This window comes from Sciurus vulgaris (assembly GCF_902686455.1).
Source record: "Sciurus vulgaris genome assembly, chromosome: 12".
Classification (NCBI taxonomy): Eukaryota; Metazoa; Chordata; class Mammalia; order Rodentia; family Sciuridae; genus Sciurus; species Sciurus vulgaris.
In genome coordinates this window covers 71,337,878-71,350,870 of record NC_136473.1, presented here as the reverse complement: position 1 = coordinate 71,350,870, position 12,993 = coordinate 71,337,878, and the positions used below count along the sequence as shown (strand labels likewise).

At 40.3% G+C, this 12,993-nt stretch overlaps 1 protein-coding gene across 1 annotated transcript in view; it reads left to right on the top strand.

Annotated features, from left to right (window-relative positions):
* RPS6KC1 (ribosomal protein S6 kinase C1) overlaps positions 1 to 12,297 on the top strand; it is a 209,600-nt gene extending 197,303 nt beyond the window's left edge. The window contains 1 exon segment of the mRNA XM_079107120.1: positions 377 to 12,297. Coding sequence (XP_078963246.1) covers positions 377 to 487 — 111 coding nt within the window. The 3' untranslated portion in view covers positions 488 to 12,297.
* The last annotated feature ends 696 nt before the right edge of the window (positions 12,298 to 12,993 follow it).

Here is a 12,993-nt window from a genome sequence, read left to right as displayed (position 1 = left end):
GAAAGACTTACTGTGCTTCTCAAACTTCTGAACCATGAAGGAAGCTGTCTGAGAGTGGAGTGCAATATTTAATTAGTGTCATTACTTTGGGAGTAGGAAATTGATTCCATCATACTATCTGAAGATGAGGGAGAAACATTATTCAGAGTCATGTTTCAAAACTGTTGAAAAACCATAAGCTCAGTTCAGATATCTCCCAGCCCATCAACTGAAGCGGTGTAAGTTGTAGCTCCCTTTCAAGAAAACGTAGGCAGTTAGCTATATCAAGTCCATTTGTCATGGAGGCTGAATTTAGAAGTTCTCTCCTTGCATATGTTTTATGTTCCTTCGCTTCACTAGTTGTATTTCTATTACTCACTAAATCCTTCTTTTTTAGCTCTTGCAGTTCAACCCTCTGGAACGTCTGGGTGCTGGCGTTGCTGGTGTTGAAGATATCAAATCTCATCCATTTTTTACCCCTGTGGATTGGGCAGAAGTGATGAGATGAACACATGCAGGATGTTTTCCACATATTCTGATCTTCTCTGTAATAGACATCTCCAGCACAAAAGCAGCTTGGCCTCGGTCATTTATGGAGCACCAAAGCATTGGAAAAAGACCTTTATTGGGAAATTGGGGGAGGAGCCGGGGTAAAAGTGATTCATTTACAATTACTTCCTGGACAGGATATTAGCTTATTTTGCCAGTGGGCATTATATACATACCTTTAACCAAGGTATGACTTGACTTAATCTACGTTTAGGATTGCAGTGCATTGCAAACCCAACTGAAATAGGAATGTCCTTCAAGAAATTACTCTGATACAAAGCTCTAGGTATAGAATTAAGTTTTACTTGAAGAAGGGCCTTTACATGGCAGCTAACAATGCCTTCTGCTAACCAGGATTGGTTTATATGACCCAGGTAATATTTACTGAATAATACACTAAAAGTGCTTCATGAATGGTATCATTGATGGGGCTTAAAAAATGAGAAAAAAAATATACATGGAATGTCTGCAAGGGAGCCTGTACCATAATACCATATAGTTAATGCATTTGACTATGGTTCCAGATCATTTCTGTGAGGAGAAAACACTTCATGTTGTGAGCTTTGAACTTTGTTGGTTGATACTGCTCATTAGAGAGGGTTCAGATAAACACTCACTTCTCTCTCAACCTCATCTTTCCCTGTCTTTCCATTTCCTGCACCTTTTGCTTAGTCTCTCATATTCTGTTCTTCCTACTCTTGTTAATACACATGCAACAAAAAGGGAAGGGAGTATTTATTCCCCAAATTGTGTCAACATTAATAAGAACTAAGAAATCATGATATAAAATAAATGTGGTAAAAATGTAGATGTCTCCTTCATTTAATAGCTGAAGAGTTTAAAATGTAAAAAAAGAAAAATTTCCTGTTCCTTTCCTTTTTATGTTGGTATACTATGAACCAAAGGGTTTTGTTTAAATAGAACTAATGGCATCCTGTTTTATTACTTTAAGTGATAAGATTTCCATATTTGAACTCCTCATCTGCTTGACATAATGTAGAAAGAATATGAGCATTCACACATCTCCATTTTTGTTTTTCTATTTGTTATTTCTTTATGTTGCTAAGATAGCTCCTGTAGTCATGCATTGTTTATAAAAAATTATACATATTAATGTGTTTTTTAAACTTTATCCAAAAAAGGAAGAATAGGGCATTCTTTCTAAGTTAGAGGCCACCAGAAATAATTAAAATTTTCTTCTTTTATTCTTTTTCTTTTAATTTCTGTACAGTGCTGGGGATCAAAGCCAGGATCTTATGCATGCTAGGCAAGCACTTTATCACTGAGCTACATCCCCAGCCCCTGAAATTTTCTGTATGTTTTAATCTTTGTATTTTTGAGATCTGTGTGAGAGCCCAACCCTACTCCAAGAGCATCTGCACAGCAATCATCTGCCATCAACAGGTCCTCCCATCAAATTAAATGGAAGCAGAAAATGCTTTAATGAAACAAAGGAAATGTGCAAGCATTTTTCCTTTTTCTCTTACCCTATTGCCCTTTTTCCTTTTTTGGTCCCCTTATAACCTGAATCCCAGCTGAAGGGCTGCAACAACATCAGGTTGGGGAGCAGGTCACCAGGATCATAGCTCACTCAAGATGACATCACTCCCTGGAACTGGATTTCAACTCACCAGTCCCTGGCCTCATAACAGGAACTCATGCAGGTGAGACCCAAGAGTGACTTCCTGTGTAAGACTAGTAGGAAATGTGCACGTACTTAGAGTGGGCCATTACAAAACTTCCTTCCAGAAGTGCCCTATGACATGAAAGTAAGACTTCACAGTTGAGGTGAAGATCCCTGCCCTACCACAGGATTTGGGCCCCTGAATACAAAGTACAGTTGTGTCCACAGATGGTTGCTATGTCAGTCTGTTGACACATCCATTGCTTTAATTTCTCCCTCTCTTTTCTGTCTGTATGTTTCATTGGAGCTTCATCATTGCTGGACATGAATTATTTTAGTAATAAACAGGATAAATGACTGTGGTATGAAAACCAAGCAATTTTTTTATTTGATGATGTATAATATTTTAAACTGTAATGGTATGAGTGATACTGGCTTCTGGGTGTTTTGTTGTTGAGCAGAGGAGTGGAATGTGGGTCAAAATCATGACAGAAATTACCTTTTAGTATTTATCATCTTTTTTTTTAATGGTAAAAGATACAATAACATTTGCCATTTTACCCATTTTTAAGTATATGAATCAATAGTGGCATTAACCACATTCACATTTTTTTTCTTTTGATGCTGGGGATTGAACCCAGGGGCACTTAACTACTGAGCTACATCCCCAGCCCCCTTTAAAAAATTATATATATAATTATATAAATATATAAATATAAATTATATATATAATTTTTTAGATGTTGATAGACCTTTATTTTATTCATTTATTTGTACGTGGTGCTGAGAATTGAACCCAGTACCTCACACATGCTAGGCAAGCCCTCTACCACTGAGCTACAACCCCAGCCCCCTTCCCCAGCCCTTTTTTATATTTTATTTAGAGACAGGGTCTTGTTGAGTTGCTTAGAGCCTTGCTAAGTTGCTGAGGCTGGCTTTGAACTCATGATCCTCCTGCCTCAGCCTCCTAAACTGCTGGGATTACAGGAGTATGCCACTGCACCTGGCCACATTTTCACATTTTTTGTGCAACCATCACAACTATCTATTTACAGAATGTTTTTTATCATCCCAACCTGAAACTCTGTGTCCACTTCAACATAACTTCCCATTCCCCTCTCCAGCTCCTAGTAAGCACCATTCTGTCTATGAATTTGACTATTCTAGGTCTTTTGTGTAAATGGAATCACATTATATAGCACTTGTTGTTTGCATCCAGCTTATTTTACTTAGCACAAAATTTCCAAAGTTTATTCATGCTGTAGCCTGTACCATAATTTTCTTCCTTTTTAAGGCTGAATGGTACCCTGTTGTATGTATATACCATGTTTTGTTTAGCCATTTGTCTGTCAGTGGTTCTTTGGGTTGTTTCCACCTTTGGGCTCTTGTGAATAATACTGTTACAAACATGGATTTACAAATATCTGTTTGAGTCTCTGCTCTCTCATTTGATTTTATATTTTTATATGAAATTACCAATGTCACTATTATTTCACTATATTCTTCAAAGAAGGACTTTTCCAGGCAGGCTGGCAATTACCATTATGATATAGTGACACTTATTTTAAGATGTGATGTGAAAATCTACCATTTTCTATTTCACAGGTGGGTAAGTTAAGCTTCCTCAGACTAAAAACACCATTATCTTAGCAGTTGGCTTTAACTGTGACAGGAGTTAATATTATTGGAGAGAACAGTCTTTTTAACTTACTTTTTTACAATAACAATTCTTTTTTTAAAGTTTCATTTTATTTTTAATTGAAGTCTAATCATTATATATACTAATGGGGTACAGTGTGATGTTTTGATATACATATGCATTATGGAATGGTCAGATCAGGTTAATGAACATCCATCTCCTCACAATTATTTCTTTGTGGTGAGAACATTTTAAATATATTTTTAGTGATTTTGAAATATTCATTGGCATTAACTATAGTCATCGTGCTGTGCAATAGATAAACCTATTCCTTCTGTTTATCTGAAACTTGGTGCCTTTATCCAGTATCTCCCCTGGGCTCTTCAGCCCCCTCCCTCTGGTAACCACCATTCTGCTTTTGCTTCTATGAATTACTTGAACCCTTGATAATATATTCAAACCTTTGTTTTAAACAGCTACGATTCCTGTTGTGTTTTGGCCCTTAGGCTTTTCCTATCCTGTTGCAGGGTCAGTGGGAACCAAGATTGAGTTTTGCTTTCATGCAATGCACATACTAAAGAATATAAAATTTATAGATAACACTCACACTATGGCAGGTGAAGTAACACTGTGTTAGTCCCCACACATACCATGCTTCTTTGGTTCAGTTCACTTGCTCAGAAGTTAGGAATACAGAGAGAAGTCTGACTGAAAGGCTTTTTGCCTCCAAAGGGGCCCTTATGGCATCTTTATTAGACTTACTTGGGAATTACTTCATAGTGAGACCAAAGACTAAGATTGATCATCTTTCTTCCTTAGAGGAGTTGGTTTAACCTCTGGTATATCTAAATGTGGTGGGTAATGGAGCCTGATATTTCAAGCTCTTTCTTTGAGGATTGTGGAATATAATAGAGTCTCCTCTAGTGGTGCCCTGGTCATGTCTCTGTGACTAATTAGCCTTATAACCTTATTCAAATCACACTATATTCTGGACCTGTTCTCTCACCTGTAGAATAAAAGGGTAGGTGAGTTCTGAGCTCTACAAGTATCTGATGAATTTTCTGTTTTTCAGAGTGAACTACTATTATAAACCAACATAGTAGAAAGACAAGGTTAATGAAAATCTTAAATTGGTACTTAACAGTTTTCTTATAATTATTTTTCTAGTAATCTCAGAGGCTTGGGTTATTGCCATAAATTTGCTCAGTAGCATAGACCTTGGTGGTTATAAGGCTATAAAAATTATAAATAGGGTGACATATTAGCTCTACACTGGGAAAGGAGAGTTGAAGGTCCAGATAGGAGTATACGGGGGTGAAAGGAGGTTAGGGCACACCTACATTTGCTCACTTCTTGGACCTTTCTCAATAACTGTGGTGGTATTCCTACCCTTGTTGCCCTCGTCTATCATATTTTATGTGTTTATTTGACTCATTCCTTTGGCAGGCAAATTCAGAGTACAAAATTGATACTTTCTCTTGCTATTTAATGCAGGACATTAACCTCTACCAGTCTCGGTAATTTGGAGTTTTGAGTATTTGATGTCTACTCAGCTCATTTGAAGAATTTCATCTTAAGCCCTCATACTGAAGGGTTACTGAATGGCAAAAGCTGTGAAGTCAGCTCTTTCTAAATAAAGTTGTAAACATAATAGCAGGAGGGAAGTGGGAAGCAGAGTACTTCGGGTTTTTGTGATTTGGCATCACTTATTCTCTCAAGAACAGTAAACAGGAAACCAGAGAACAAGCTTTCTTTTTGGTAAGATTTGCAACTGGGTGATCTGTAGTCAGATGGTATGATCGTGCTTTATTTTTTTGGTTCCCATCACATGACTTCTTCCCTTGATCTAGGTATCTCTTCTAAAGGAGAAATAGAGGTGGAAATAATTTGCAGAGGTATAAGAGAGAAAGTAACTTGAGTGAGGTGGTCCAGGGAAATGGAGTGGCCTATTTGTCAGGTATTTTGGCAAGAAACTGCTTTCTTTGTTTAGCTGGATTTAAAGTGCAATTCTTTGTTCTTCTCTCAGGAAGAGGTAGGCAGAGACTGAAAATATTCCCACTAGCCCAGGAAGAAATGACGGCCTATCTTTGGAAAGGATGCTTGTCTAGAGTCAGTTCTGTCTTTGTCTCCTTGCCGAAGGCAGCTGGTGTGACTGGTAGTGAAAGAGAGGCCAGAGAGTGTCTGCAGAGAAGTCTGTGGTTTCTTTGGGGCAGGAATGCCTCTTACTGAATGTGGAAAGTGTAGTGTACGCTGGGGCGGGCAGGGCGGGGTACACGGTTTGCAGCCAAATAAAATTGGACAGAAAGTGGCCGAAGCAAGTTTTATTGGAATTTGGCTCCTGGAGAAAATCGCACCTGACCCCAGCTGCCCAAGGTTTTTATAGGCCAGAATGGGAGGGGGTCCTGCTGAGTGACAGGTGGATGTTAAGGGTCAGTGGAATCTTCTAGCCCACTTGATTGGTCACCGTTTGGCGGGCTGGCCTTTGTCTCAGCTGCTCTGTTCTGCCCCCTACAGTCTCCTAAATTCCAACCTAACAGAAAGTAAGAACGACAAATGAACCAGCTTTGGGGTACACTTAGAATTGCTGATGTTCTATTCTTATAAATCTCAAAATTTTTTCATATCAAAGTTAACAGCCTGGTACAGAGGCACATGCCTATAATCTGAGAGACTCAGGAGACTGAGGCAAGAGCATCACAAGTTCAAAGTCAGCTTCAGCAACTTAGTGAGACCCTTTCTCAAAATAAAAAATAAAATAAAATTGGGTCAGTGGTAGAGCACCTCTGAGTTCAGTCTCCAGTACTTTCGGGGGTGGGAGTTAGATCTTGTAGGAATGTTGATCAAATTCCTCCTAAAGCTTGGGTATTTGATAGTGTTAAGAATTCAAAAGGCAGAAGTTTAATCATGCCACTCAAAGAGGAAGCATCAACAGGGACAGTGAAGGAATTTGAGCTTCTTTAAGTGCTGGTATAATGACCAAAATGTGATATTGTCCTGGTCACATGGGGGATGTACATTAAAAAAGGAGGTTTGGTGTTGGCAAAACATTTAAAAAGTTACACAACACTGGTTCCTCAGGATTGTTCTATAAAGAAAATGTTTTAGATATTTGAAGGATCTGTTTTTAGTATAAAGATTCTGAATGACTAAGAAAACTGAACTCTTCCCCTTAGGATGAGCTCCTTCTGCTCTCATTTTTTCTTCCTCCCTTCATCTCCTCTTCATCTGTCCCTCTCCCCCCATTATGGGCTTATCTGGTCACTGAACAAAAGACATGGTACCTGCCTTCAAGGACCTTGTAAAACACAGGGGAAAGAGAGAAGCATAAATAACAAGTAGGGCAGAATGTGGTAGGGTTATAAGGAGCATTAGAAAAGAGAGATCTGAGGAGCTGCAGGAAGCTTTCCTGTAGTGGGGCAGGACCTTGAAGTGTAAATAGGATTTTTAAATATAAGGCTTTTTTTTTCCTCCATGTTTTGTTTGGGAAGAGGAAAGTTTCCAGGGGACACAACAACAACAACAAAAACAATTGAATACAAAGGCAGGGAGACAGGAAAAGAGAAAGCTGTGGGGATTCTGTTTGGGCTAGTTTGTAGGTATATGAATTTGAAAGGTAGGTTGGGGCCAAGTTAAATGCCATACTGAGACATTTGGACTTCATTCTCTAGGTTGTAGGGAACTAGTGAAGGTTTTTAGCTGGCATTATTACAGCCTGCTGTTGAAAAGATAATTTTAGGGTTAGAATGGAGAATAAATTGGAAGGAAAGAGATTAGAGGCAGGGAGAGCGGTTAGGAGTTATTGCAGAAATTCAGGCAAGAGATAAAGCCCTGAGTGAGGTGGTGGAATATAAAAGAGGGGTCCATAATCACCCTCTTGTCTGTTTCTCTCAAGTGTGCAGAGTGGAGGTTCCCTATCAAATAATTGCTTTCCTTTTTTCTTGAAGCCAGTTTATACCGGGAGATTATGGATTGTTGTTTGTAGACTCACTCCCAAAGAATCACCAGGGACAAAAACCAGGAGAGCTGATGTCCTTCCCCTCTGGTTGCTAATGATATTCCCTATTCACAGCTTCAGACTCCTGGAGCCCAGCTCACTCCCTTTCATCATTTTGTGGCACTTCTCACAATTTACTTTTAATTTTTTGGCGTTGTTTTGAACCCAGGGCCTCCTGTATGCTAGGCAAGTGCTCTACTACTGAGCCACATTCCCAGCTCCCACATTTTGCTTTTAAATCATTGGTTTGCTTTCTATTTGGATAGTGTTCTGAGCTTTGCTCTTAGAAGACATTAAGTCTTGCCAACTGACTGCTCTTTTGGTATCAGACCTTTCACATAATTTAGCTTAGCTCAGTAGTTCTCAAAAGTGGTTTCCAATCTGGATCAAGGAAATGATTTTTAGTCTTCTTGGAACTTTAAGTTGGAAATTACTTCCAAATAAGTTTTAGGAAAATGAAAAAAAAAAAAAAAAAAAAAGAAAGAAAAGATCCCTAGACCACCACCCATCATTAGCATTACATGGGAATGAATTAGAAAGGCATACTTTTGTCCCCATACCAAATCCTACTGAATTAGATCTCTGGGGACTGTCATGGTACTCAATTTTATAAGTCCTTACAGCTGATTCTGATGTATGATCAAGTTTGAGAACCACTGGTTTAGTTTGACTTGAGCTTATTGCCTCTGCATGGTATAGTTTCCTTCCCAGTGGCTTGTGTGTTGCATTTGAAGACATTCCCAACACTTAGTGTAATTCCTGGGAGGCTGTCCCTGGGAGCCCTTGTTTCAATTGAAAAGGGCAATTGATAGAAGATAAGGAATGAAGACAAGGAATAAGGGAAAATGCAAAAGGAGCAGGCAATTGGATAAAGAAAATTGGTGGGGACCTGGGGGTGCAAAAAAGTAACACATGGTAGGAAGAGAATCAGTTTCCTAAAGAGACTCAGCCATGCCAATCATAGTTACCTTTAGAGACAGTTTCTATTGTCTTTTTTTTTTTTTTTTTTTTTTTGGTGATAGGTGGCATAAACATCAAATTAAAATGATAATTCTCTTGCTTACTTGTATAGTGTAGGCTTTTTGTTTTTTCTCAAGCAGAGCTGCAGTTAAAATTCAGTGTTTAAGTCCCTGCATTGTTCAAAATCAGAATGCAAAGACTCAAAACCAAGTTTGGGAAAGATACCAGAATGTTCTCATTGGATTCTGACAGTGTAACATTGCTACTGTGTTTTTTTAGTATTGGAGGACTCGGCTGGTGATGCTTTCTGGGGAGGTTTGATTTTTACCTTTTGCAAATGACATCAAGCTTCACAATAGTCAAGTGAAATGAGAGGTTCCCTGAAGGTTAAGTGTGGGGGCGAGGGCAAGGTGGGTGATCCATTATTTCACTTTAAGAATCTTTTGTTTTATAAATGCCAAGAATATTAGCTGAGATTGTTAATACAGTCTATTTTGACAAAGTATATATTTGACTTCTCAGTATACACATGCAGAATATTCAGATAATTCTGTTATTTAGTAGGTGGGATTTCATTGTCTGTAGTTGCTTTGATTCTGGGCTGTGTCTGGACTTGGCCTCATTGATAATGTGTCCTTTCTTTAAAAAAAAAAAATGTCTTTATTGCCTAATCCACCTTAGGTAGGATATGCTTTGTTTTATCCTGTGATGGGCAGAGCTTCCCTGTAAGTGCCCACCAAACTGCACCTGGTTATGGATAGAGGCACACCAGTTATGTCTGGTTAGGGGATGTGGTCTCAGGTCAACAGAGTTTGAGCCTAAGGGAATCAACACTCCAGGGTGAATGGCCTTTGGGACTCTTCCCAATCTGACCACAGAGCCGGAGGTTTCAACCCTGTAAGTCTGCCTCTTACTCCCACTTGCTCACGTGAACTGTCATGCAAGTGGAAGACCCTGAGCAACTTTTGGTGCATGTATGATATGAAGCAGAGAGGACACTGCATAGATAGAATTTGATATTTTGAGAAAGAAGGACTGGTATTTGCTTTTTATTCTCTCATCTCTTACTTCAAACCCCAAATTTACATTCATCCCTCCTTCTGGGCCTTGCCACATTGGATTTTACTACAGCAGGCCCGAAGCCTGCCAGTCTGGTGTCACCTTGCATCAGAAGACACGGAGAGGTGCTAGGCTGCATTTTGAGTGCGCCCAGCTGCTGTGAGGGGAGCACCCCTGATCGCACCTGTCCTGGTTGCTGGGTCCTCTCAAGGCTGTGCTCTGGATCTTACCCTCACTGTTGAGCTGATCTTGCTGGCGCCCGTAAGTCTTGGCACCCAGAAAGCAGGGAGCGACCGCCATCCTGATGTTGCCACTCTGTCCCTCTGCTGCAGATTTAAGCTGTATCCCGTAGCTTATCTCCACTGTGGGCTATCATGATTTGAGGGAGAGAGGAGGGAGAGCAGTTGCCGCTTGCTGCAGCTGTCTCCTTTTGAATCAACCACCCCCATTCCCCAGGTGCCAGAACAACTCGCTGGGTTTAGAATGCTCCCCATCTCTACCTCTCCCGCCCAGTGCAGCCTTGGTAGCAGCTTTCCAATAAGTCTTTTGTTGTAGAAGCTCTAAATCCATGGTAGGGAAATTACCAAGAGACTCTTCCACAGTCTGCCCTCCCTCCCCTTGCTCCGTCTCTTTCTTTCCCTCCTTTGTCTCCTTCCGTAGCTAGGGTCAGAATCCCTAGCCAGACTGAGAACATGGTTGCTATTCCAGGACCCAGATGCCAATATGTGGCAGCATCTGGCTTATTGGCAAGCGCTGCCGGCAGTTGTGCTGGCTGCTTCAAGGCCTGTCATGTGGCCCAGCCTGCTGATGGGGGCCCTGTCACAAAACAGAGTTTCTTTGAGAATATGGTTTCAACCAAGGAGCCCACCAGAAAACAATGAGCTGTGTGGAGAGGTCATGAATTATTGGGCAGCGTGACTGTGGACTGTGGCTTTGATGCTGATCCTCGACCTGTTTTGCAAAAATCCCTGTTTCATGTTTTGGAGCCGGCTCCTTGTGTAACCTTACCTTCTTGTGCTGTTAGTGTTTCAGGTGCCTTAAGGCATGGAGCTCCTTGAAAGAGAAACACAAATCACTAAAAATGTTGAGATAAAATCCTGCTCCTCAGAGGCGCCTGTTTGGCACAGGGAGCGCATGATAACAGCTTGCTTTAGAAAGGTGACATTTCTGCTGAAGGCTGAATAATAAAAAATGCATTTTAAAAACTCAGCTCTTCCATGTCTTCTGATGGTTGACTTTTGAAGTGAAGGCCATTTCTTCGATGTGAAGGGTCTTTTTTGAGGCTAGCCCTCAACCACGGGCACATTAACTCTTGTCATCATTGATGAGGCAGAGGAGCATTTTAAATTAATTATCACATAACAGGGCTTTAAATACTTTTCTCAAGGTGCAAACACTGAATGCTCGGTGTGTTATAACTCACCGTCCCAGGCATGGAGCGGGCAGAGAGGAGACAAAGGACACACGGTTCCTGCCTTCAAGGATACAGGTCATTGGTGATCAGATTACATATGTTTCCATTATTTGATTTCTTCCCCACAATCTATACAGTTGGACAGGACATATGATCTGTATTTTACAGATGGAGAGATCAAGGTCCCGAGAAGTGGATTTGTCCCAATTGGCGCTGCAAACTGAAAGGAGCTGGTGTTGCGGACTAGGTGGTTGTAGTTGTGCTTCCCTGAGTGGAGCTGTGTTGATCCTTGTTTATCACCTCTAAGAGTGCAGGGACTACGTCTTCAGCTTTTTGCAACTCTGCTCCAATTAGCAACCTCTGCTGCCTGTGGTTCCCTCTTCATGCATCTCCCCTCGCAAACACATACACTGTAATGCCAGGGGCTCTTTGCAAAAATGAGGCCTGTGATTGGCTAGAGGAGGGAGTCAAGAGGAAGCAAAAATTAGCCTGAATTAAAAGATGATGATCTTGGGAAGATGGTGATGATAGTAGCAATATATTGCCCACATAGTCCTATGTAAAAATGCCCAGAGCAACTAGATAGCAAAATCACAAATTCATAGATAACATTTGCAACAAAATCAGGTAATAAGGTACCATGGATCCTAAAATACAAGCAGTTGGGGGATGAAATACTTGCACAGTATGCGAGGGACAAAAGGAAGGAGCAGTATAGCTTTGGACTTAACCTGAGGATAGGAGAACCCCAAATAGCAATTGGTCTTCACTGGGAAGTTCAGTGGGTGAATCAGAACAGCAGCTGGAGGTGAAAGGTGTGTTGCCTGCTCTGTTAACACCTGGCGAGTGCAAAGAGCTAGGGATAAGAGAGATTAAAGGGGCTGGCCTTTGAACTCTTGAAATTGACCTGCCAGAACTGCCTCCTAGCACAGGGCCCTACACCGAGGAGCACCTGCTGGGAATGGAATTGAAAGTGAACAGGATGAGGACAAGAGAAAGGTCCAGATCAAAGGAAGGGAAGAGTAGTGAGGAAATCTCAGAGAGCAAGAGGTCAGACTTTTTTTTTTTTTTTTTTTTTTAAACACTTCACAAAAACAACAGAAGAGGGAGCTCTGTGAAATTAGAAACTTTTAAAATTTAACCCACATCATTCTCATAGTGTAGGAAAACTAACTTCACATAAAAACACACAACAGAAAAAAGTCAACATCAAGTCTTGTGGAAAAATATCAAAAGGAAAAAGAGAATTAGGAGTAGAATAATATCCATACAATGAAAGCAATCCAGAAAGATGTGCTCACAGAAGAGATCAAAACTAATTTGCTATTTCAAAATGAGCTGAAAAACATTTCAAAATTATGTAAGACTTTAAAACATCATAATTAGAATACTCAGAAATGAGGTAGCTCAGTAAAAAATTAGAAATAAAAAAAGATTTCTTTTTAAATTAGAGGGGCCCCCAAAATGACTAAAAACAGACAATGCCCTAATAGCAGGATAAACTGGCAAGGAAATTGATTGAACCCAGGGACACTACCATGGAGCGACACTCCCAGCCCTTTGTATTTTTTATTTTAAGAGAGGGTCTCACCAAATTTCTGAGGCTGGCCTCAAATTATGATTCTCCTGCCTCAGCCTCCTGAGTTGTTGGGATTACAGGCGTGCACCACCATGTCTGGCCTGACAAGGAAACTTTATTTAAAAGAATTCAGAATTCAAGAGAAAGTGCCAAATATTGAGGTAGACAAGATGGAACACACAGTTCGTAGAAGATC